This window comes from Entelurus aequoreus, linkage group LG07 (genome assembly GCF_033978785.1).
Source record: "Entelurus aequoreus isolate RoL-2023_Sb linkage group LG07, RoL_Eaeq_v1.1, whole genome shotgun sequence".
Classification (NCBI taxonomy): Eukaryota; Metazoa; Chordata; class Actinopteri; order Syngnathiformes; family Syngnathidae; genus Entelurus; species Entelurus aequoreus.
In genome coordinates this window covers 78,494,916-78,521,108 of record NC_084737.1, presented here as the reverse complement: position 1 = coordinate 78,521,108, position 26,193 = coordinate 78,494,916, and the positions used below count along the sequence as shown (strand labels likewise).

At 38.6% G+C, this 26,193-nt stretch overlaps 1 protein-coding gene across 4 annotated transcripts; it reads right to left on the bottom strand.

The window, feature by feature from the left end:
* Nucleotides 1-211: 211 nt before the first annotated feature.
* Nucleotides 212-25,328, bottom strand: plekhm2 (pleckstrin homology domain containing, family M (with RUN domain) member 2). Of its 4 annotated transcripts, none has more exons than XM_062054534.1 (20): nt 24,711-25,328; nt 17,570-17,676; nt 17,346-17,455; nt 17,179-17,278; nt 14,683-14,770; nt 14,432-14,606; nt 13,928-13,987; nt 11,415-11,691; nt 10,556-11,341; nt 10,399-10,468; nt 9,880-9,970; nt 9,578-9,642; nt 7,824-7,912; nt 7,528-7,660; nt 7,252-7,442; nt 6,172-6,237; nt 5,233-5,392; nt 4,955-5,134; nt 4,711-4,827; nt 212-2,122 (listed from the first exon to the last, which is right to left on the bottom strand). In XM_062054534.1, the coding sequence occupies exons 1-20, from the start codon at nt 24,768-24,770 to the stop codon at nt 1,985-1,987; spliced, it is 3,063 nt and encodes a 1,020-aa protein (XP_061910518.1). In that variant the 5' UTR covers nt 24,771-25,328; the 3' UTR covers nt 212-1,984. The 4 variants fall into 4 exon arrangements, with proteins under 4 accessions (XP_061910518.1, XP_061910519.1, XP_061910520.1 ...); XM_062054535.1 differs by having other exon boundaries at nt 11,415-11,688; XM_062054536.1 differs by lacking the exon at nt 13,928-13,987 and having other exon boundaries at nt 24,711-25,327.
* Between the last annotated feature and the right edge of the window lie 865 nt (nt 25,329-26,193).

The window sequence follows — 26,193 nt, the reverse complement described above, 5'->3', positions numbered from 1 at the left end:
TTCCTTTTTGATTTGTATCGATTTTTTTGGAGCACCCATACTTTTTATGGAGTAATGTATGAGTGTTTTAATTGCAGACACATATTTTATTGCTGTAGGTTACATTCCTTGGTTATGCAAAACTAGTGTCACAGTCTTACACATGCATCATGTTGATGTACTGTAGTACTCTTTGTTCTGCTCGGACAGAGGAGTTAGTGCACAATACTACCACACAATTGTTGTTTTGTGCATTTTTCTGTACTTTATTCTGTTCCGCCTTTTCTTTCAAAAGGTTACTCCCCCCCAATCATCACCACAATAAACAGTATAAAAACCTCTAGACATGCACATCTTTGTTCTGTTTGCTCTATTTACAACCCCATAAAACATGATACACCTTTTACTTGAAGGATATTTTCAATAAAAAGAGGAATCAAAAGGCGCTTTTTTTCTTCTTTTTTTTTTCCAGAGGATCACGGAAATGATGTCACTAATCATTGGCCAGCAATGTGTCGCATACAACACTGACTTCATCGACTTGACATCTGAGCACATTCTACACTCTACTTAAACTTGGAAAAAATCTTTCAAGTAAGTCCAACCTGCATCTATCTGTATTATATTTACTTAACTTTTTTTTTTTTTAATATATCACAGTCTAAAAACATCTGACCTCATAGCAATCTCAACTCATGTTTCTTTAAATAAAACTTCAGGCAACCTGCTGGAGAAATGCACATTTTTTGCTGACATGAATTATAATAAGTTATTTAAAATGAGTATGAATACCTTATGTAGACACTAACCTTGCATGTCTTCTTTCATTCATTCATTTTCTATCGCTTTTCCCTTCTGGGGTTAATACACAAAATCCCTCTTCTATACTCCATTGCAAATACAATGTCTATGGAAATAAAAAGAGACTTATAAAACAGCAGCAAATTAAAAAAGGGGGGGGGGAAATGGTGAATAAAGGATGTTGAGTACCGCTTTCACCTGAGATTAGCATTTTTTGTAAAAGGGCTATCAAGTGGCACTTGGAACGATTTAAAGCACTTGACATGACAGGACTTAGATAAATATAAGTGAAATTAATGTGCTTAATGTGCGTGTGTTGGGTTGGCTTTCTGCCTGTTGAGAATTAATGTTTTTTTCTAATGACCAACAACATAAAGACAAAAACTATACAAAAAATAACCTCAGTGACTGTTTAGAGGTTTCTGTGAATTGTGCAGTGTAAGGCAACTACTAAATATTACAAAAAAATAGTGCTTCATTTCAACATCCTGTTTAGCCAAGGCTGTCACACAAAGGCAACATTGTCGCTGCAAAGGAATCCTAATGTCTACACTGAGCCTCACAATGACAGCTGCATTAAGGACACACACCACATGTGATGGTAGCCGACACTACAGTACAAATACAAGTCTGTCGTACCGTTAGTCAAAACAATGTGCAAGCGTTCACAAGTGAGAGAAAAAGGCGAGTGTGTTGCTCTCATCTCAAGAACGACAACAAAACATGGTGGTTAAAAAGCCAGATGCATGAAAAAAATGTGTAACAGTGCAAGTGTGATGCATACAGAGGTGTCTCTGCAGCCGTTAAGTTATCATGGGTAAATATGCAGCGCTATACAGTTGAGTGGGGATGTGTGACTACAGTCAACAAGAGTATAATACGCACAGGAAGAATGGAAATGGATGTGACTTTTCTGTGCAGCAAGCACCTATGCCAGACAATTGTGTGTCACGATGAAGTCATTTACAATACTGCGTTCACTTTCGTAGATGCAAACTCATTAACAAGTTCATTCCATCCATTAGGTAATAACAGCAACACTTTCTTGTGCTGCTACAGACAAGAAAGGTTCCATCAATGGAACCAAGGATCCACCATGGGTTCCTCTGTGGTCTTTATCTTTAGTATTTCAGCCGGTACTGTCCTTCACCTATTCTGAACTCATGTCAGGGTGGTATCACTGACAATCGTGTGCGTGTGTGTGTCAGCACCACGGCTCACGCTGCGCTCGGCCTCGGGCCAAACTGTCTGCACGCTGCCAGGCGCTCTTCATCAAAGCAAGAGCTTCACTGCAGCGCTTCTGCACTGACGGCTCCGTCACCTCTCTGTGGGGAAGGGCCACCTGTTGACAGGGACAACATGGTAACAATTGGACAGTGTGGGGAGGGGACTTAGTAATTAGAATTTTACTAGGGATGTCCCAATCAATATTTTTGGCCTCTAATCTTGATACGATCTTTTTGCCTCACACCCGTTTTCGAGTCCCGATCCCATACTTTGACAACAGATTATAAAACTGAAAATGTTTTTATAGCAAGTAACTAAAGTAAACACAATAACACATTTTTATAAAGCTTATATTTTTCAATTTTGAATTTGCTGGTATTGTTTTGAATCAGAGGATGTAGTTATGGCTGGTATTGGATGTTGCATACAATTGTTTTAATTGTGGGGACGGCGTGGCGCAGTTGGGAGAGTGGCCGTGCCAGCAACCTGAGGGTTCCTGGTTCAATTTCCACCTTCTACCAACCTCGTCACGACCGTTGTGTCCTTGAGCAAGACACTTCACCCTTGCTCCTGATGGATCGTGGTTAGCACCTTGCATGGCAACTCCCGCCATCAGTGTGTGAATGTGTGTGTGAATGGGTGAATGTGGAATTAGTGTCAAAGCGCTTTGAGTACCTTGAAGGTAGAAAAGCGCTATACGAGTATAACCCATTTACCATTTAATAAAATAAAGTGGTTTATGCACAATATCTAAGCAAAAACAAAAATTAATGGCTCTCATTGAAATAATTTATTCCTGGGCTTGAAGTCTTTCTGTGTGGAGTTTGCATGTTCTCCCCGTAAATGTGTGGGTTCTCAACGGGTACTCACACCTCCAAAGACATTTGGTTGATTGGCAACACTAACTTGGCCCTAGTGGGTGAATGTGAATGTTGTCTGTCTATCTGTGTTGGCCCTGTGATGAGGTGGCGACTTGTGCAGGGTGTACCCCGCCTTCCACCCAGGTGCAGCTGGTATAGGCTCCAGCCCCCCTGTGGCCCCAAGAGGGAAAAACGATAGTAAATGGATGGATGGGTTTTGCTCTCAAAGCCTTCCTCTATCCAAAACCTTACTCCCTCAGTTTGTAAACAATAACAAAAACAACCAAAAAAGTTGTTTTAAATTAAACAAAAGGAAAACTATTGATGTTAACCAAACGTTTTCTACTGGGGGGGCCGCCATTTTTATATTTTGTATATTTCATATAAAAACCAATACAATAAATAGTGTTTTTTAACCTTAAGGCTCCCCTCAAGTTTGGTCCCGAGGACCCAGATGGGTCTCAGTGGTAAAAATAAGTCATATATATGTATAGATATTATTTTGGGGTTTTATTTAACGCTAACAGTAAATCTCTAGATCAATTTCAGGTGTACAAGTCGGTATAAAATGAATTTTTGTTTTTTAATGTTTTATGACCTTTCTGTCATAGATAACCCTGTTTTTACAGCAAAAACATAAAATATGTATTATTTTTACCACAAAATATTTTTAAGTGGAATATTTGGTGAAGTAATTGTAGCCTTAAATAGGTGCATAAAACAAACATGATGGATTTGAATTAATTTTTTGAGCAATGACAGTTTAAAGAAAATCCTACAAAGATTCTTGGGGAACCAAAAGGGCCCCACTTCTAAAATTGTTAAAAAATAAGTCACACATTTTTCCAAATAGTATTTTTAGAATGTGCCGCGAGCTGTCAAAAAATGAGCTGCGGGCCGCAAATGGCACCCATTTATACACTGATACTACACAAAGTGTCAATAGTATCGAAGTCTGGATCACCCACCCCAACTTTACATGAAAGCTTTAGCAGTCAGCAATCTTAAAAGCAACTTTGTGATATGGATTCGTTGCAACTTGGTCTCAAATTAGAGCCGGTGTTCTTGCAAGACACACAGCCTCCTAGAATATATGCACACTCCTGCAGGTGTGTCACAAAGAATACAGAAATGTAATTGTGTCTTCCTGAGCGTACATTCCCTTTGAAGGAATCTTTACCATGAGTACAATGTTTAGCCATGTACACACTGGGACACAGCTTACTTCATTAAGTATTTGGGTACAATGTTTAATACCACAATTTCTTGACATAAGTATGTTATTCAAGACAGAGTTAGAAGTTTGCACTTCATTGATCTCAATGTCGGAGATTATTTGCATGCAAAATGTGCAATGCTACATGTTTGTTCTCAAAAGTATTATATTCAAGCAGAAATATACTCTTACGATAATTTAATTCTTTGAAAATTATTCTATAAAAAGTTCAATTTACATCTGGTCTTAAAAGAACAACATTTTACACATTAGAATTTTGCCATGAGTAAACTACTTGTTTTTGATTAAATAAAAAACAAACTCGTTTTGAATTATCTCTGCCATTTGTATTCAAGTGTTTCTTTAAATAGTGGGGGGAAAGAAAATCATAAATCAAATTTTTGGGGAACAAATCGGGGTTTTTATTTCTATGCCAAATAGCCCAGGCCGAGTAGGTCTTTCTGCTCTTTACTGGCCAGGAGTCATCCAGACTAAATCATGGCATCCTATTGCAACTGGCATTTGTGGCACCCCCTAAAGTTGGGCTTAAGAGGTCTTGCTAGCACACACGTAATAGCCTCAAACTTTGAAAATCCTTCGACAACATCAGCCTGTATTCTCTCTTACCTCGAATATGCTTCTCCATGCGGTGTCCAACACCTGCAGTAGCCGATCCCGCTCCTCACATCCACTGAAGTACAAGACCCACGGCGGGAGGAAGTGGTCTCGGTCTGCGACAAACTCCTGCTCACAAGATGGAAGGACAATCAAAAAGCGTCAAGTGAGGGAATTTTGTTAAGTCCTTAATGAAAATTAAGTATATAATTAGTGGGGACACATTTTAAGTTAGTGAACCACAAAATGCACCCACAATGACGCAGTACTCCATGGCGGCCTCCACGCTGACGGCCATGATATCACAGATGTCGGCGCTGCCCAGCGAGCGGAAGAAGCTGGTCTGGCAGTCTTGATGGCACGTCAGCAGCTTACTGTCCGTCACTACCAGGCAACATGGGATACATGGGGTGGGGGCCACACCCTGAGGGATGACCTTTAGGGAAGAAGATTTCAGTTACATCTTTGTTTGGTGGGTTCTAATCGATGCGTTGACCACCGTGTTAAAAGATGTGAGCTAAATTTGACACTTACTCCTTTAGAGACAGACTGGCAGAGCAGCTGCATCCAGTCGGCCATGTCCTGTTCGTTGTTGGCACTGAGTTCCAGGGGGGGGCGCTCTGTCAGGATGACTTGGAACGCATGAGGACGCTCTGTGCTGTGAGAGCGACGGCAGCCTCCGCAGTATTCTCCACTGATGGAAGATTGAGCGGACATGACAGTCGTTTGGGAAATACCTGATATGGGTTATTTGTAGTGGTACAACGGTTTTTGTAAATAATCCGTTCCAAAAGGTCAGACGAAAACCGAAGCAAATATTTCCACAAGTAATAACGTAAAGCCAATTGAAGCCCAACATAGTTACACAAAACTAATTTAATAGAGAATAATTATAGTTTTACACGCTTAAATAAATGCAATATGCATACAAATGACACGTAAAAAGGATTAAAAAAAACAATTAAAATTGCTTTTCGCCCTATTAAAGACTTGTTGACAAAGACAACAAGGAGCAGTAAGGGACTAAGGGGAAGAGAGTCACACAGATGCCATACCGTTTCTCAGCTTCTTTATCAAAGTGATGGCACTTGTGTTATTCTATCCAAGAACGCACAGACGTGTGCTCATGCGACTTTATTTACATTAACTGATGATTTCACACGCATGTGCTAAACCGCTCTTTATGGCACAACACGTCACACTGTCGAGATTATGCAAACCCACAGCAGTATGCTACAAGACATGACGCCAGTATGCTACACAACTTTCTTAAGCTAAATGGTGGGTTATTCTGCAGCAGTACTACAGTAAATAACAAAAGCCACATTTTTTTGTTCAGGCACTTGACTTCTTAGAATGATATTCTGGCAAAATAGTTTTGGTAATTTTTTTTTTTTTTTAGAAAACCAAATCATACAGAAATTCAAGGCATACAAAAACCTAGGTACCACTGTATTAGGTAATAAAACTCACCCCATAGTAACTGAGAGCACAGGCGTCCCATCGGTTCTTTCTGCATAGAGGTACAGTACGCCATTGCTAAAAGAAGGGGAGAAAACCACAGTTATATTATACATTCAATGTTAACCTTTGATGTACTTACAAACCAGCATACTCAGATGTTCATACTGTACTCAAAACAACCAGATCAGCTATATGAGCCATGTGACAATGCATTATGTAATATCAGGATCAGAAATACTGGGGGCATAATGGTGCAATTTGTAATAATGTAATAAATGTTCACCTCATTATTCAGTAATCTGCTGCATTTTGTAAACATTTTCCAAAGGTTATAACATTATGCAGGTGCTGCACTTTTTGTTAAAAGTAACAATTAGGTGCATTATGTACTAAACTATCACATTTGATGCTTTAATTTAAAAAAACTATTACAGCAGCACAAAAAAATTACACCTTCATTCAATTCATTTTAAAAATCTTATACGATGTTTTATTCATATTTTGACAATACTATACTATACATGATAATAACAATATAAAACACGAATATATATGAAACTGAAAAATATATTTTTCCATCAATGACTAATTGCATGTTGTTGTATTTCCAAAAATGGGATAAAACTAGTATAGCATTATCATAACATAATACATATTGTATGAGTGTATGTCTTCCAGCATTTCAGTGCACTGGTCATTTTCATGTCAGTAATACTTTATCAGTGTAGCTTTTGACTCTTGCTTGCAATCACATCTTCAATTATAATCAATAAAGATGCATTTAATTTAAAATTGCTCAAATATAAATCATACTATATTCTTGAAATGAATCAAATGATCAAATGTTTCGTGCTTCTGTTCAATTTGATAGTTTATTACATAATACACCAAATTATTACATTTTATTTATAAAAAAAAAAGTGCAGCACCTATTTGTAATAAGTTTTGCAATATCTAACAAGTTATTACACAATGCATTGAAGTTTATAACAAATGCTTTTAAGAATTGTATTACATAATGAGGTGAACATGTATTACATTATTACATAGTGCTCCATTCTTACATAATGCGTTGTTACAAGTCCTTACCTGAGGACGAGGTAGCAGCTTCTCCACAGTTCCTTGCCCAGGTATGTGGATCCCGCCCTGTACTGCACCACCCCTTCCTTTGTGCTGGAAGGTAATTTTTGGTTTGGAGCGTCACCTTGGGGAGACAGGGCCACATCCATGGGATCCTCCCAGTGGACCAGTGAATACAAATGTATGAAAACTTCAGGAACCTAAAGTGTAGGGAAACACCAATTAACCACTCCTTTAAGGCTTTACCAAATAAAAAAGAAGGCCATTGGAGACGTCTTGTTTTACCTCACAGTGAGATTCTTGGGAGATAAACTTGGTGAGAGCAAGTTTTTCCATGGTAGCATCAGTCAGGATGGAGGGGTATGGAGGCTCACGACAACCTTTCACCATGGCTGTCTTTAGAACCGACAAGAACCATCTGAAAGCAGAGAAGAGAGTCAAGAGATGACGTGCTGAGGAGATAATCCCTTGCTGCCGTTTGTTTCAGATGTTATAAGACATACAGGATATATGCTGTGTTCTAAAATACATTTGAAGGAATTATGATGGAACGATAGACAGAGATGCTTGAACACACTCACAAAGTCAAAGAGGCATCAGCTGTGTCCAACAGGAACTTCCTTCTTCGATTAGTGCAAACTATGGTCACTGTCTGTTGATCAAGTCCGACCTAAAACATTACATGAAAAGTAATCACAGCATTAACTTGATTTGGTAACGTCTAGTTATCCTTAGTGGCCTTAAAGTGTACCAAACAGTGTGTAAATGTCAATTAAGCAAAACACAATGTGTTTTGCATGAACATTCAGGCAAAAAGTCAGAAACTGCTGCTGTGATTCACAAGTTACAAAATGTTTTTTCCACAACACAGATGAACTACAACCTCATTTGACAAGTTGGCTTTACAGGATACAGACAGCTTAAAAGGTGCAGTTTGTAACTTGATCAAAACATTTCTAAACCAAAAAATATAAAAAAAGAACACCACCTTTTGTAACCATTAGTGGTTTAACAAGAACATATATATTTAAAAACGTTTATTTTTCACAATTGTTAATTATATAAATTAAAATTATCTGGCGCTCAAGCTTGTCAGTAATCTTTAGTGGCCTTAAGGTGTACCAAACAGTGTGTAAATGTCAATTAAGCAAAACACATTGTTCAAGCAAAAAGTCAAACTGCTGCTGTGATTGTGTGGTTGCACACAAGTTACAAAATGTGTTTGCCACAACACAGATGAACTACAACCTCATTTGACTAGTTGGTTTTACAGGATACAGACAGCTTAAAGGTGCAGTTTGCAACTTGATCAAAACATTTCTAAACCAAAAAATATTTCAAAAAAGATCACCACCTGTAGATTCCTAATAAAGCCTTAGTTTGACGCTCCTCTGCTTTCTCCTGTTCCTCTTGATGCGGCAACAACAAACAAAACTCCAGACGCTCCTCTTCGTTTTGTATAGTTTACTTGTGAATTTAATCATTCAAAAACGTAAAACAATAACGATGTGGGAACAAATGAATGGAAAAATAAAGCAAGTTTGCTACAACAAGAAAGAGTTAGAAAAAGTAAGAGTAAGGTAAAAAAAAACTGTGTGGCTCGATTCCCCCATATCTGACTGCCATTACCCACAATACATTGTGTCCAAAACCATATTACCACACAGATCCTTCCGCCATATATGCAAATAAACAGTATGTCATCAAATTATTTGGACAAATGTAATAATTACAAATAAAGTGTACCTTATAATTATTCTAAGCATGCAAATAAAGTAAATAGTCCCATTTTGGCTGAATAAACATAAAGCACCTTCCATAAAATGTAAATTAACTTAAACATCATTTAGGCTCCTACACCACTGTTACCATTAGTAGTTTAACAAGAACATATATATTTTAAAATGTCTATTTTTCACAATTACTAATTATATAAATTAAAACTGCTTCTCAGCCCGAGGCAGTTAATCTGGCGTTCAGGCTTGTCACTTATCGCTGCCTTGTCCACACTCACATGTGTGTTCATTTAGGCAAAAGCGGTCCCAGAGAAGCAACTAACAATTTGCAGTCATGTGTTTGTTATGATAGGCTATACATTCAATGGTAGCTAACATTAGCTAGACAAATGGCTATCGATAGCTAAAAACACACAAAGCTGATGCACATGTGTGGGATTAGTTACATTATTACGTGTTAAAAGCCTTAAGAGGGCGGGATCATAGATGCAATGCTTACAACACTTTGGAAATTTAGCGCCCTCTAGGAATCAGCATCAAGGTTGCAAACAGTCCCTTTAAAAATGCAAAATCGAACATTTTGCAGAAGAAGATCTTACTGAAAGGTAGTCGAGCTCATTGTATGAAACAGCCTCTTCCACAGTGTAAGGCTTCTCTGCAGCACCTGTGGAGAACATTTTGTTTTAATCCCAGAAAACTGCATAGATATTCTGAGAGAAAGGCATAACAGCAAACGTAAAACATTTGTCTTAGAACTGAACTGTCTCGGTGGTCACACATTTCGGATTATTCTCAGATTTTGATCATTTTATTGGGGATAATCACATAAAGTATTTGGAAATTGGCAGGAATAGGGGGAGTAAGCCATAGCTAAAACATATGTATAGTGATTACTACTGACCTTTCCTAAGCAGGTAGATGTAACAGTCAGTCAGCAGCAGGTAAAGAGGCTGCAGGTCTCCCTCCATATGGCCTGTACTCATCCTCACCATCTAAACATGCAAGGAATATTGTACATGACATAAACAATAGGTGCTACAGATTCAGCAGAAATGCAGTGCACAATATTGACAGCGCATGAAGGTAATATCAGCAGGTGGGCTATCAATGCTTGCAATGAAACCATTCTAATTAGAGTTAAATTGTCTTTAAATGATTCTGAAATAGGGTGAATATTATAATACGAAGCTAAATAAATGAGTCGTGTTAAGGAGCACAGCTTGGAGCAAATTGAAACTAACAACACTTCCACTGAACCACCAAATCCAAACGATTTATTCAAAAGGCAAGTGTGAGGCTATTACATAATACAATAAAACATACAAAGAGCATTAATCTAAAAAGTGAGGAAGACTTACTCATGCACTTAATAAAATTGCAATAAAAAAACCCATCAAACTGAAACAGATATATTAATTACCCTAAACAGCTTCTCCTCATTTTCTCTGAATACATGGATCATGAGGAGTAGTAAGTGGTTGTTGTCCACCCTAAAACACACAAACAATAAAAACACAATCTGCAAATCCCAATCAGTAAAAACAACAAATAAATTATAATATGAGGTAATTCCTTACTTAAACTCTGCCGGATGAGAGATTTCTGGAGGACTATTCTTCTCCTCTCCTACTTCTGTATCATCAGAAGTCATTTTACAATTTTCCGTACTATTTTCACCCTGTTTCTTCAGGTCGGATTCCTGTCCTGCTGGCGCTGTTGCCTCTCCTTGATCTTCATGGCCACCTGATAGAGTCTGTGACTGGCTTTGCTCTGTAGCGTCATGGTAGCCACTACCTGTGGGAGCAGAGCCTGCACTGTTGGGGGTAGGGCAGAGTAAGTCTTGAGTTGCTGAAGAGGCCTGCAGGATTGAGCTTGTGGCAACAGCGTCAGGGCAACGCTCTCCTGAGGCTGGGTCAGGAGGCTCGCCCCCAGAATCCTCTCGAAAGGGCTGCTGAGCAGGAGGCTCTGGTCCCCTTTCACCTCCTTGTTTCTCTGTCTCATACTTGGGGTGGTCCCAGACCTCTTCTCCATCCATAACACCATTAAGTCTGTCCATGACATCGCGGAGGGGCTGGCCAACACTATCCATGGAGGTGTCGGTCATCTCAGGAAGCCTGAGCAGGGCTTCCACACTGTCCTCGTCATGTTCCTCCACCACCTCTGTTCCGGCCCTGCTCCTCCTTGCTTCCGTTTCACAGTCAATGTTGATTACAGTGCAGTTCAAATAATCTACATCCTCTGAGCTGTGGAAGGCATTGTCCATTTCTATGTGCTCAGATGATAAAGAGTTGTGGATGCTGCTGATGGAATCTGTGGAGCTCTTCCCACGTCGTTTCTTGCCCGATCTCCTTCTTCTTGCCATTCTGGACACCAAGGAGGGATTCAGCCACAAGTGCATACAAATAGAACATGAGCAAGCAACTCAGTGTACTGTACCGAATGACTTCCAGCTCGTTGTTGGTTCTCTCACTATCATCTCCAGCAGTGGTGACGTGACAGCGAGATACATGAACCGGCGTCATGTCAGCGGAGGTGTAGGCGTCCGAGTCCTCATTGAAGGGGTTGTGTCTAAATGTGGGACTGTGTGGAGATAGGTGAGCGCCCCCCTTCACCTTAACAGTGCCGGCCGTTAAGACCACAGAGTCACTGATGACGGTCAGGGGATCGGAGCCACTGGACCTTGGGCAGCTCGCCTGGTCGGTGAGGTCGCCTTCTTTCATGGAAGGTGACAGTGAAAGACTGAATTAGAACCAGCGAAAATTTTACATATTTTCTTTAATCGGTGCAGAAATACACAAGACACTTTGGCACTGACTTCCTGTTAGACAAAAGAGAAAATTGTTTGTATTTGACATGACAGAAGCCTTGTGTATTTCTACATCACTATTGAACAACAATGACCAGTTAGGTATTGCATTATTATTAAAGCTCATCAGCAGGGACAATACAGAAGACAAAACGAGAAGACATCAAGTAGTTACACAAGCAGCAGTGACACACGCTTAGTTCAAGCATCAATGCTGTAGTTTGAGCGCAGGCTTATGTCATTATAGTTAAGGGAAAAACAGCAAAGTTGCTGTCCATCTGAAAACATATGTTGTATCCAAACCACCAAAGTCACGTACTGTATCAGGTACAATACAGTGAAGTACACTTTGTGAAATATTTTTTTCAGCCAAGTACCAGCGAACCTGTATCTGATTTATTCTTGTCCAAAACAGTGCTCATCTGTACTGGCTTCCCCCCCCCCCCCCCTTTTATATATATATATATATGTATATATATATATATACATATATATATATATATATATACAGTACAGGCCAAAAGTTTAGACACACCTCATTTCAATGCGTTTTCTTTATATTCAAGACTATTTACCTTGTAGATTGTCACTGAAGGCATATATATATATATATATGTATATATATATATATATATATATACATATATATATATGTATATATATATATATATATATATATACATATACATATATATATATATACACACATATATATACATATATATATACACACATATATATACACACACACATATATATATATATATATATATATATATATATATATATATATATATATATATATATATATATATATATATATATATATATATATATATATATATATATATATATATACACATATACATATATATATACACACATATATATACACACACATATATATATATATATATATATACACAGCCATACATGCATATTAGTTTGTAAAATAATTGATATTTATCATTTATAAAGCAACAATAATAAAATACAGCACTTTGGGAGGATAGTTATTTTGTGTGCACACAACTTTATTTGTAATTAAATTAACAATTTATTTGTTGAAAATTGCATTATTTTATGTGTGTTTAATTCTAAATATTAAAAAAAAAGGCAGTACAGATGAGCGCTGTTTTGAACAAGAATGTGTGAATGGTTGTCTGTCTATGTTGGCCCTGCGAAGAGGCGGCCATTTGTCCAGGGTGTATCTTGCCTTGCACTCGAGCGCAGCTGGGATAGGCTCCAGCCCTCCCGCGACACCGAGAGGGACAAGCGGTAGAAAATAGATGGATCGATGAATCAGATACATAGCTGGGTTAATGGGTACTTGGCTGAAAAATATATTTCACAAGGAGTAGTTCACTGCATTGCACTTGATAGGTGGATTTGGTGGTTTAGATACAACCCATATTGTTTCAGGTGTATAGTTACTAAACTATCCATTTATACTATTTGTTATTTTATCATAATTATTTTGTTACCCTAGAGTGCCTTCCAGTGCCGTAAGTGGTACCTGGTCTCATGTGGAATAAGGCATATTTGCTATAAAAAAAACTAAGGATGTGGAATCTCTTGCTGATGATTGTCTTTGCTCACACTACAATGTATTGCAAAATCTAGCCCAGTGTCACAAAACACAACAATAACAAGTGGACAGAACAAAGACAGGTACAGTAGACAGACTGGACAAAACGAGTACAGTACAAGTGGCATCCACATGTGTCCCACTGTGTTAAACAAAAAATTACAAATAAGCATTCGGATGGAGTATCATGCCTGAAAAACAGCCTGCACTGGAAATTGCCAACCTAACTGTACTGGATAACAGTACTAATAATAATAATAATAATAATAATAATAATGATGATGATGATGATGGTGTTATAGTTACTGTATTTAAAATGTCAAGTCGTTCTAGAAGTAAACAGTACATTGTTTAACAAAGCAATTGGCACAGTTCAAATCAAAGCTACACATTCATAATACTTCAATCATTATGACTTCCACTTAAATCTTTTCCTCTGCCTTTGTTTTTTGCATACCAAAGTGACATAGTAAGTAGTGTTTAGTGTACCCAACATATAGCAAGCACAAACAATTGTGGGACCATGCCAAAGGGGAGGGTTAACTAATGTCCAACCTTCCCAGTCTGCACTTGGCATTGCCTGCAACACGGGGAAGATGTCACCGAAATCATAATCTAAAAAAAGGAGGAATAACATTAAACATTAGGGAGAGGTGTTGTGAAGTCACCACAGAGGAGGTTGAGACAGCAAAATAAAATAAAATACTACACTATGGTATGGGATAAAACAAAAGAAAACCAACAAAAAAATGGTGGAATGTAAATCATTGTGAACAGTGATGTACCCATCAGGCTCCACAGCTGCAATGATCTACGCACTCTGCTGTCCGACACAAGTGCTTACTGGCTCACTCAGCATGCTATTAAACTGACATCAGTGTACACTTTTGTTCCAAATCACGTAGGTGTGAGTACCTACTTCCTGTGCATTTTCTTCTCTATTCAATGAGTTGTAATGTTGTGTTAAGTGTTCATTTCAAGACCAAAAATCATATGAGCCAGTAGGGATGGTAAAGTCAAGCGGAGTTACAAATTAAGTGAAGGGACAATGCAGCTCACCTTCACTAGAGGGAGCGATGGCACTGTCATCCCACTCCAGGTTGGTGGAAGTCAGGGAGGTGAAGGAGTGCAGGGATAAACTGTCCGAACTGGGCAGCCTTTCCTCAAAGTCCAACAAGTTGTGTGGTTTGTAGTAGTCTGGCATGTAAGGGGCCACGTCCAAATAGGGCACATCCTGTAACAGCAGCAGCAAACATTGTTGGTTAGAGATGTGTTACAATTTGTTAGAAAAATATGAAATAGATGCTGACCAGCTCCAGATCAAATCGAATGAACTCCAACCCTGCCACCAGTGTGAGGAAGAGTGTGAGGTGGTCATGACTGCACACCAAAGCATTTCTGTAAATAAAGTTCACAGAATTTGTCAAACTTATGACAAAAGGGCTGATTTGACAAGAGCAACATTTTTGAAAGGTCCCACACTAAAGTAACTTTCAACTATTTCCAATAAATCCTCAAAGGTCCATTAATAGTGTATTGGAAGTACGTCGCCCAATATCTACCCAATGCTTTGGACAGTAACTACTACTGGGAACACACCGTTTTGTGTAGCTTTAATGCTAATAAGATAGTCTTTCCATTCCTGTCTTCGACAGAGTGTGTTTTTACATTTACCGTACACTTGACCAACGCAATAAATGCCATATATCACATAGAACAATGAAACATGAAAGAGTGGGAAAGGAGGTCACAAACGTTAGCAACACTAGCATAATTATGTGAGCTACAGTGCTAACATTACGATCACCTTTTAACAGCAATGTCATGCCTGGTCGCTGAAGAAAAATGAATGAATCAATTTAACAGCACCCACATCTGCAGCTGAATGACAGACAGTTGGCAGAGCTCATGGTTTGTTTTTAAGATGTGTAGCAAAGCCTGCTTGACTTTAGGACTTTACCTCCTTGCAAAAACAGAGTTAAAATTATAAATATATTAGTAGCGCTCTGAGAGATTAAAACGTAACAATACTTCTCGTTTAAAAAAAAGCTGTCTCGCGGACAGAACACAGTCAGAATTGTTCTTTTTTAACACTAAGAATACTAATGGATTTGAGTTATTAAACACTTTCTAGACATTCAAAGCACTTTACAGTGAAAACCCATCTTCCATTCACTCTACATTCACGTGATGATGGTGTAGCAAGCTACATTAGGAAGATGCATGTCAGTTTAGATTTTAGCAAGGGATTTGAACCTCACATTAAGTGCTTTGCGTACACTACAAACCGGTAACTAGCAAACAGCGCTAACAACCAGAGCCAACCTCGGCACTCTAGTGCGGCCGCTCTCCTTTATTTGAGTTCCACAGCCAACACAGCATGTGTATGTCCAAGCAGGCTAAACTGTCAATCATGGACGCTGAGACGCAACACAAAAGAGCTCCGCACAGACCATTTGAAGACCTAGCAAAGCTCTTCAAAAAATAAATTTCATTATATTTACTTTATTTGAATTCTTATAATTTTTTTTATAATTTTTCATACTAATTTTGTTTGCCAGTCAGGGGCCCTTAGAATTGTCTCCACTCTACCACCCTACAAGGCGCCCCTGCTTAAAATGTATGTTAAAATCTTGTTCTCGAGAACCCAATATGGTGATTCGTCTCGTAAGATGATCACACCCCTATAGCTTGTATTCCGTCACGTGACTTCTTTGCAAAAGTGAAAAAAAGCGGTGGTCAACCAAGCCAAGATGGCTGTTGTGCAGCAAGCAGCATGCAAACTATTTGAGTATGCAAAGGGCCTATAGATCTTCGTGCAAAAAGCCGATACGAGCAAAAAAAAATCTAACTATGCAATAGAATAGATCCCTATACTTTATTTAAAAAAGATTTGTTGAGTGATATCAAGGATTATCCGTCGGTGGAGTGGACTTCCCAGACATATCAAACTATCTTGTGCTCCAGACACCATTCTACACGACAAAACAGATGAAAACTTGGAAAAACATGGAGGTCTACAATTTCTTTGTGTGTGGCTGGGTCAAGGAAATAGGTATCAAGACTCTCTCGGATGAATCATGCATTGTTTTTGCTCGGTTAAGGTTGCATTTTATGTTTTATCGTTCCGTCCGAGGACGTTTCCATGTAAACAAACTAGCACCCGACAATTGACACCCGTGACATCCATTTAACAAACTAACAATTACTAAATCATCGCCATATTTGGTGATGATTATATTAGTCTGACACATTTGTGTACAAAATAAACAAGAAGGGAGACATAGAAGTACATTTCCTAACAAAGTATCATTGACCATGACATTCTGGTTTCTGTTTGTTAAAAATAAAATACAAACAATATCAAGATAATACATCAATGGGAAATACTAAACGAGTCAAGTATAATAAAAATATATCAAATAAACTTAACGAAGTTGTCAATGCAAACTTGTGCGTTCTTTGGAGTGGAGTGCGTGCCACTTTGTTGTTGTAATTTCCTAAAATGTTTCTTGATTTCCTCTCAAAATGTTTATCCTTTTCGCGGTTTGTACAGCCGAAAACAACACAAGCATAGGACATTTTGGTTTGAGAAAGGCACAATGGCGCCAAGTACCCATTGACCACCACCTATATTTAATTAACCGGACCTGACGTCATTTAAATCCAAGCAATACTGTATATTACTGTTATTGCATCAACAAACAGTACATTTTGCATATTATGGGTCCTTTAATGCACTGTAACTTGTGTCGGAACATAGAGCAAATAAACGTGTCATGTAATGACATTACTAGAGGACTTACTTGAAGTAATACTTCTGTAGCAGTCCTTGGTTCTCTTGGAAAAGACGCAGGTAGCTCTCTAAAGAGCTCTCACTCAATGCCAGGTATAACCAGGCCCGACCTAGAAGCAAAGTCAACAAATAATGCTTATTCTAATAATCTAATCTTCCCAAACATGAAAGACTCACTTCGACCGAGGTTTGTGGCTATGTGCTGAAGCTCATCAATCTGACGGACAGCCTCGCTCCTCGTGAAGTGAAGAACTAGAACCCAGTAGCCCGAGGAAATATCCTGAAGCCTTAAATGGAGAAAACAATCAACATATTGTTTGTATGCACAAACCATAAGTCAGATGATTTGGAATATATCCATCATGCATAAATTTTGTGTAAAAATAGATCAACAGTCTTACCCATACAAGAGAGCGTGATCAAGATGCTCGCACAGCCGCTGTAGAACACGATCATGATTTCTGATGGCTGGAGTCTCATCTTCGCATGCTGCAAAGTAACTCTGCAACTGTAGAAAGATATGATTTGTATGAATGTTGTTTACAGATAAGATATTTAAAACCACAGATATTGTAAAATTAGGGATGTTCCGATCCGGTTTTTATGCTGCCTGTTCATAAGTGAGATCAGCAAATACCAATACTGATACCGATCACATAAGCTGGAGATTTTTGAATTTACTGACAGCGTAACAATATCTACATATTATTTAAAGGCCTACTGAAACCCACTACTACCGACCACGCAGTCTGATAGTTTATATATCAATGATGAAATCTTAACATTGCAACACATGCCAATACGGCCGGGTTAGATTAGTAAAGTGCAATTTTAAATTTCCCGCGAAATATTTTGCTGAAAACGTCTCGGTATGATGACGTTTGCGCGTGACGTCACGGATTGTAGCGGACATATTGGGACACCATTGTGGCCAGCTATTAAGTCGTCTGTTTTCATCGCAAAATTCCACAGTATTCTGGACATCTGTGTTGGTGAATCTTTTGCAATTTGTTTAATGAACAATGAAGACAGCAAAGAAGAAAGCTGTAGGTGGGATCGGTGTATTAGCGGCTGGCTACAGCAACACAACCAGGAGGACTTTGAGTTGGATAGCAGACGCGCTACCGTGAGTACAGCTTTGGCTTCCAAACATTTGATCGCTTGCCCGTCCGTGCGTGCCGCTATGTGCATGTCACGTACGTAACTTTGGGGAAATATAATGTGCTGTATGAACTTTACGGAGGTTAACGGTACTTTGGGCTGTGGGTTTGAGTGTGTTGTGCAGGTGGTTGAGTTGTATTAGTAGGCCTTTAAACTAGTTCCTTATTTTAGTTTATTAAATACAATTGTTTGATCATAACAAAGTCAATATTACACAATGATTAAACAAAAGCAAAAACTACTACTGTATCTACTACTCTTTTAAATCCTTTGGTTTTGCCCTCAAAGTTCTCCTGAGTCTAAGTGATTATTATTATTGTAACAAAAACAAAAAGAAAAGATTTTGAGAAAATAAAAATATCGCCCTAATCACTGTAGTATCATTGGTGTCAACACCATCAATTTATGGATCGATCCACCCTCCTCTTACATGTCGTGTACTGACTGTGACAATGCTGACAGACCAACAATTGTTATATTATCCTCTCTCTAGACTCTTATTAATCTACTTGTTGATTTCCTGTTAATATCTGCTTACTTTATGCTGTAACGTGGTTCCACTTCACGAAGCACTTATTTCTTCTGTTGTTTAAAGTCAGCTTAGCGGTTAGCTTAACATGTTTAACCTTGTCCTCTAGTGATAATGATATATGAGATAGTAAGAAATGCTGTTTATTTTCCGTAATGGGGGAGATTATTAGTTTACAGAAGCGACTCCCCACTGTGTATGGAAACTGAGGGTGCACAAAAAAATGTATTCACATTTGGATTATGATTCTTATTCATTCCGACTCTATATCTATTAAAAATGTTCAAAAACCGATATTAAAAAAAATGCACACACATTTATAGGCCATCTCCATGGAAACAGAAGGAGTTTTCTAACCTGCAACTTAGAATTATGATACCAAATAATACATTGCGAGAAACAGTTTGAATCGAGAATTATGTTGAGTCGAGAATTGATAGTGAATCAAATCATCACCCCAGGAATCGGATCGAATCATTAGGTGCCTAAATATTCACACGCCTAATGGAGACAAATAATTAGCTGCTAGCCGCTTGTCAGTCAGGGGCTATAGATAAATACGATGTTAGCCAAAGGGGATCGCTTTCGTGATCGTCATTAACGTAAATAGTCTGATACTGACCGGTGGCCAATACATCGGCACATCCCTATCTAAAATGTTACATTTTTATATGAAGTATTATATTTAGGAACGTATTTGTATTAAAGACAACCTTTCCTTATCTTTTTAATGGATTTTCAATGTTTTCAAGAAATGCTTAGTAATGACAAGCAAACGTTAACAATATATAGACTAATGAAAGAATACAATTAATAATAATAGAGAAAAAAATTATATACAAGCCATTGAACAAAGTAATTGGGACTTAAAACATGTAAGAATGTTAGGGAATATAATCATTCTCAGAAATGATCGCCTTTTCAGAACTAATCCCTAAACTTTTGCCAAACGTTTCTGCAGGACAATAAACCTACAGTTCAGCAAAACAACAACAAAAGCTGCAAAGTTTATGATGTGACCTCAATCCACTAGTGAAGGCCACAATAAGGCAAAGCAAAACATATGCATGCTAAACTGATTACAGAAAGGTTAATCATTTAAACTAGTGGATGTGATTGACTTATCAATTTGTCAATTTCTACTAACATAATTGGAATGTCCGAAGCTCTAATGCAGGCTTATAATTCATAAGTGTGTCTCATTGCGGCCCACACTCAAGTTTGAAACCTTTACAGTCTGGATTCTAAAAAGTAGGCTTTGTTTATCACTATATGACACAGAACAATTGCATAAAATGTATATTTTCACAGTAATTAAGATGCCATAACAATAATTATAAATAGAACACATTGATTTCATGTTGTTACGACATATGTGGGTTAACAAAAAATTGAGTGTCGTCTGAATTGAAAACAAAAGCATAACACTTTAAGGCAGACCTGGGCAAATTAAGGCCCGGGGGCCACAAGCAGCCCGTTAAACTTTTCAATCTGGCCCGCCGGACATTCCCAAATACTTTTTTTGCTCTTTAAGATGGAAACTGTAGCTGCAATAATGATGTGCAGTGATGTTTTCAAATTAGCGTAAGTCTTGAACTATACAAAGTATTTCAATGGTTGAAATCTGCGCTTTTGCATGATATACTAGTTACCATGGTAATCTAATTAGTTACTATGGTAATCTAAGTCACAGCAGCTCAGACGAGGCACCAAGCAGTGTGGGTGGGGAGCGTTTCCACAGAGTGTTTCCAGAGCGGCCAGCCTGAAATGCGGGTGTCAGGGACAGACGTGGAAGGAGATTTTTACAACAAAGTTCTAAAGCTTAGTGATGTATCAGATAGTAGGTGATAGTAGGTGTTTGTTGCATTTTTGTTGTGTTTCGCTTTATTGGAAAATATGTCGATCGAGAGGGGGTGTACGTTCATATGTTGTCAATATTCAGTGTTTTATTGTTCATAGTAATATTGTAAATCCCACATTCTTTATTTCCATGTCGCATTCAGTAAAAAAAATTTTAAATTCCATTCCATTTTTTAAGGCGGTTTGTCATAATGTTTTCTGCATTCAATCAGACATTATTGTGAGTTTTTGTATTAGTGTTCCGAAAAATCAGATATACCGGCCCCCAGACACATTTTTTCTCTAAATTTGGCCCCTCGAGTTAAAATAATTGCACAGGCCTGCTTTAAAGTGAGGTGGACCAATGAAGGGGAGGCCCAGCTGCTTAAGAAACATAAAGAATAATATTTTCAAAGGTGCTAATAACTTCAGTTCTATTTAGGGATGAACTGACTTTTAGTTGCTAAGGTGAAGGTGTAAACAAAGACACAAAAATGCTTGAGATCAGTGGTGTGCCGTCAGGGCCAGCAAGGCCTTCTCTGCTGGCCTAACATAACCAGAGATCATGATCATAATTAAAGATACAAGTATTTTTTTTATTTACTTTCCCTAAATATCTAAAAGTATTCATATTCTCTTTATGTCATATTATGCTCCTTGCAGCGCTGTTGTTTATAGGTTATTGAGTTGTTATCCAATCAGAATTCAGCTAGTTTATGTTGCCATGCTGTACCAAATCTGCCAAGAGCCTTCAGAATCAACAATGCGGGCGTCCATGCACTGTAAGTGAACGGACACAAACATTTGACAGACAGTTGCGATAGCCAATCAGATCGCCAGTGGTTGTCAGTAAGGCCTTCTAGCTGGCTTAAGGCAGATATACAGTTGTGCTCATAAAGAGAATATGAATGATAACACAAAAACATTTCTTCCACTCATGCTTAATGGTTGTGTTAAGCTATTTATTGGCAAACTGTGTTTACTCTTTTTAAATCAAAATAACAAAAGAAAGTACCCAAATGACCCTGATCAAACATTTACATACACCAGTGACTTTGATCTAATAACATGCACAAAAATTGACACAAACAGGTTTGAATGGATAATCAAGGTTCCAATCCTCACCTGTGACCTGTTTGTTTGTAATTAATGTGCGTGTATAAAAGGTCATTTAGTTTCAGGGCTTCTGACAGACCATTGCATCTTTCATCCAGTGCTGCACAGATGTTTCTGGATTCTGAGTCATGGGGAAGGCAAAATAATTGTCAAAGGATCTGCGAGAAAAGGTAATTGAACTGCATAAAACAGGAAAGGGGTATAAAAAGATATCCAAGGAATTGAGAATACCAATCAGCAGTGTTCAAACGCTGATTAAGAAGTACAAAATGAGGGATTCAGGTAGACCAGCAAAGATTTCAGCCACAACAGCCAGGAAAATTGTTCAAGATGCAAAGAAATACCCACAAATAACTTCAGCTGAAATACAGGACTCTCTGAAAAATGGTGGTGTGGCTGTTTCAAGATGCACAATAAGGAGGCACTTGAAGAAAAATGGGCTGCATGGTCGAGTGGCCAGAAGAAAGCCATTTCTGCGCAAATGTCACAAAGTATCCTGCTTACATTACACCAAACAGCACAGAGACAAGCCAATGTTTGCCAATAAATAGCTTCACACAACCATTAAGCATGAGTGGAAGAAAGGTTTTTGTGTTATCATTCATATTCTCTGAAGAATGGCCAAGAAATCATAAATTCTCCCAGGGTATGTAAACTTATGAGCAAGACTGTATAGTGATGGTATTTTGAGAGGTAATCGTTGAAGTCGGACATCACCGAAGGCCTAGGTGGGAAACGCACGGCCCGCCACTGCTTGAGATAATACAAACCCTGTTTCCATAAGAGTTGGTAAATTGTGTTAGATGTAAATATAAACGGAATACAATGATTTGCAAATCCTTTTCAAACCATATTCAATTGAATGCACTACAAAGACAAGATATTTGATGTTCAAACTCATAAACTTTTTTTTTTTTTTTTTGCAAATAATAATTAACTTAGAATTTCATGGCTGCAACACGTGCCAAAGTAATTGGGAAAGGGCATGTTCACCACTGGGTTACATGGCCTTTCCTTTTAACAACACTCAGTAAACGTTTGGGAACTGAGGAGACACATTTTTTAAGCTTCTCAGGTGGAATTCTTTCCCATTCTTGCTTGATGTACAGCTTAAGTTGTTCAACAGTCCGGGGGTCTCCTTTGTGGTATTTTAGGCTTCATAATGCGCCACACATTTTCAACGGGAGACAGGTCTGGACTACAGGCAGGCCAGTCTAGTACCCGAACTCTTTTACTATGAAGCCACGTTGATGTAACACGTGGCTTGGCATTGTCTTGCTGAAATAAGCAGGGGCGTCCATAGTAACGTTGCTTGGATGGCAACATATGTTGCTCCAAAACCTGTATGTACCTTTCAGCATTAATGGCGCTTTCACAGATGTGTAAGTTACCCATGTCTTGGGCACTAATACACCCCCATACCATCACAGATGCTGGCTTTTCAACTTTGCGCCTGTAACAATCCGGATGGTTCTTTTCCTCTTTGGTCCGGAGGACACGAAGTCCACGGTTTCCAAAAACAATTTGAAATGTGGACTCGTCAGACCACAGAACACTTTTCCACTTTGTATCAGTCCATCTTAGATGAGCTCAGGCCCAGCGAAGCCGACGGCGTTTCTGGGTGTTGTTGATAAACGGTTTTCGCCTCACATAGGAGAGTTTTAACATGCACTTGCAGATGTAGCGACCAACTGTAGTTACTGACAGTGGGTTTCTGAAGTGTTCCTGAGCCCATGTGGTGATATCCTTTACACACTGATGTCGCTTGTTGATGCAGTACAGCCTGAGGGATCGAAGGTCACGGGCTTAGCTGCTTACGTGCAGTGATTTCTCCAGATTCTCTGAACCCTTTGATGATATTACGGACCGTAGATGGTAAAATCCCTAAATTCCTTGCAATAGCTGGTTGAGAAAGGTTTTTCTTAAACTGTTCAACAACTTGCTCACGCATTTGTTGACAAAGTGGTGACCCTCGCCCCATCCTTGTTTGTGAATGACTGAGCATTTCATGGAATCTACTTTTATACCCAATCATGGCACCCACCTGTTCCCAATTTGCCTGTTCACCTGTGGGATGTTCCAAATAAGTGTTTGATGAGCATTCCTCAACTTTATCAGTATTTATTGCCACTTTTCCCAACTTCTTTGTCACGTGTTGCTGGCATCAAATTCTAAAGTTAATGATTATTTGCAACAAAAAAAAAAGTATCAGTTTGAACATCAACTATGTTGTCTTTGTAGCATATTCAACTGAATATGGGTTGAAAATGATTTGCAAATCATTGTATTCCGCTTATATTTACATCTAACACAATTTACCAACTCATATGGAAACAGGGTTTGTACGTTTTTTCAAGAAGTATCAGGGATTTCGCAACTGTGTTATATTTTCTAAAGGGAGCTCACTGCACCACACTTTAAAAAACCCTGTGTATTAAAAACGGCATGGCAGCTGTTGTTCCATTGTGCAAGTGTACCTCATGTTGTTGTGGCCTGGTTTAGGAACTTCAACAAACATTAACAGGCTATTCACAATGTTGTCTAACGTGTTATGGATGACTCCGCAACAGAAATGTGCAATAAAGGAAGTGGTCTCTAAAATAAACATGATGTAAACATGCGGCAGTTGCGTTGAACGCATATATGCCGCAGTGGGACAACACTGATGCTTGATGAGCTCATAACCTTTGCACAAACTATCACATACTAGGTTAGATAGGTTTATTAGAACAGTAAGTCCGTGTAAATATTAGCAAACATGGGTAGGGTTGGGCTTCTAGACGACAACACAGTGGCTGGTGTAGTTGCCCTTCTTTGACGGACAACCATTTCAAAACCACGAACATGACTTAAATGAAGTGACAGTGTAATAATTACCGTGATGACAAATATCTTACCTTCTTGACGGATAGAGAGATATTTTCCAGAATTCGGTCCTTGACTTTGAGTTGATCCATCACTGCCGTTGACGCTCACTGACGCCTGTCAGCTGACCCCAGCTCGCTCGACTCAAGCTAACGGCGCCTTAGCTTAGCTTAGCTTAGCTAGCTACCGCTTGGACTAAACATTTGCGACAACCCAAGTAATAAACTGAATGACAATGTTGTTGTTTCGCAGACTATTACATTTACTGCCGTACAACCAGAACGTATATACAATATTACACTTACACTATAACACTACGATATTTACAGCATTAGCCACTTGACGTTTAGACAACCGGCAACCAACAATAACAATTAGCCGAAATAGTTCTCTCCCCGAGGTCAAGATTTCGGTTAATGAGACTTCACATCACTTCTTATTTATAATTCATTTAAGTATCTTTTTCGCCTTAAAAAACATTGAAGTGACTGGCAGCTAACTAGCGCTAACTTTTAATACAGCACGGCTCTCCAGTCAATACATACGTCACTCACAGGAAACAGGAAGTCGACATCTTGTGAGAGCCGCGTTCTGTCGAATTTTGCAGCTTCCTCTATAAAAAGCTACCAGTTGCGTAAATCGATAGAGGTCTATCCAACACCACTGAGCATGCGTACTCATGAGCATCAACGATCAAGTGTTCCTCGAACAAAACAATTAACATCGACTTGTAGACGTTATCACCCGCTACATGTAGCGTCTTTCGTCATAACCCCGACCAACAAAAAATATTGTTTTAACTACTTATTACTAGGGCTGCAACTAACGATTAATTTGATAATCGATTAATCTGTCGATTATTTAATTAATATTCGGATAAAAGAGACAAACTACATTTCTATCCTATCCAGTATTTTATTGAAAAAAAAACAGCATACTGGCACCATACTTATTTTGATTATTGTTTCCCAGCTGTTTGTAAATGTTGCAGTTTATAAATAAAGGTTTATTAAGGGGCGGCATGGCGTAGTGGGTAGAGCGCCCGTGTCAGAAACCTGAGGGTTGCAGGTTCGCTCCCTGCCTCTTACCATGCCGTTGTGTCCTTGGGCGGGACACTTCACCCTTGCCCCCGGTGCCACTCACACCGGTGAATGAATGATAGGTGGTGGTCGGAGGGGCCGTAGGCGCAAATTGGCAGCCACGCTTCCGTCAGTCTTCCCCAGGGCAGCTGTGGCTACGAAAGTAGCTTACCACCACCAGGTGTGAATGAATGATGGGTTTTTAACATGTAAAGCGACTTTGAGTACTTAGAAAAGCGCTATATAAATCCCAGGTATTATTATTATTATTAAAAAAAAATTTAAAAAATGCCTCTGCGCATGCGCGTAGCATAGATCCAACGAATCGATGACTAAATTAATCGGCAACTATTTTTATAATCGATTTTAATCGATTAGTTGTTGCAGCCCTACTTAGTACTATACATATTAGCCCTTGACAATATTAATATTTAAA

What these genes read in the sequence shown, in the direction of transcription:
- plekhm2 (XM_062054534.1), bottom strand. Translation starts at nt 24,770, where the DNA reads ATGGATCAACTCAAAGTCAAGGACCGAATTCTGGAAAATATCTCTCTA. An exon ending in TCTCTCTATCCGTCAAGAAG is followed by an intron (nt 17,677 to 24,710) that starts GTAAGATATTTG and finishes ATCTTTCTACAG; the next exon opens with TTGCAGAGTTACTTTGCAGC. An exon ending in CTACAGAAGTATTACTTCAA is followed by an intron (nt 14,771 to 17,178) that starts GTAAGTCCTCTA and finishes CTTTATTTACAG; the next exon opens with AAATGCTTTGGTGTGCAGTC.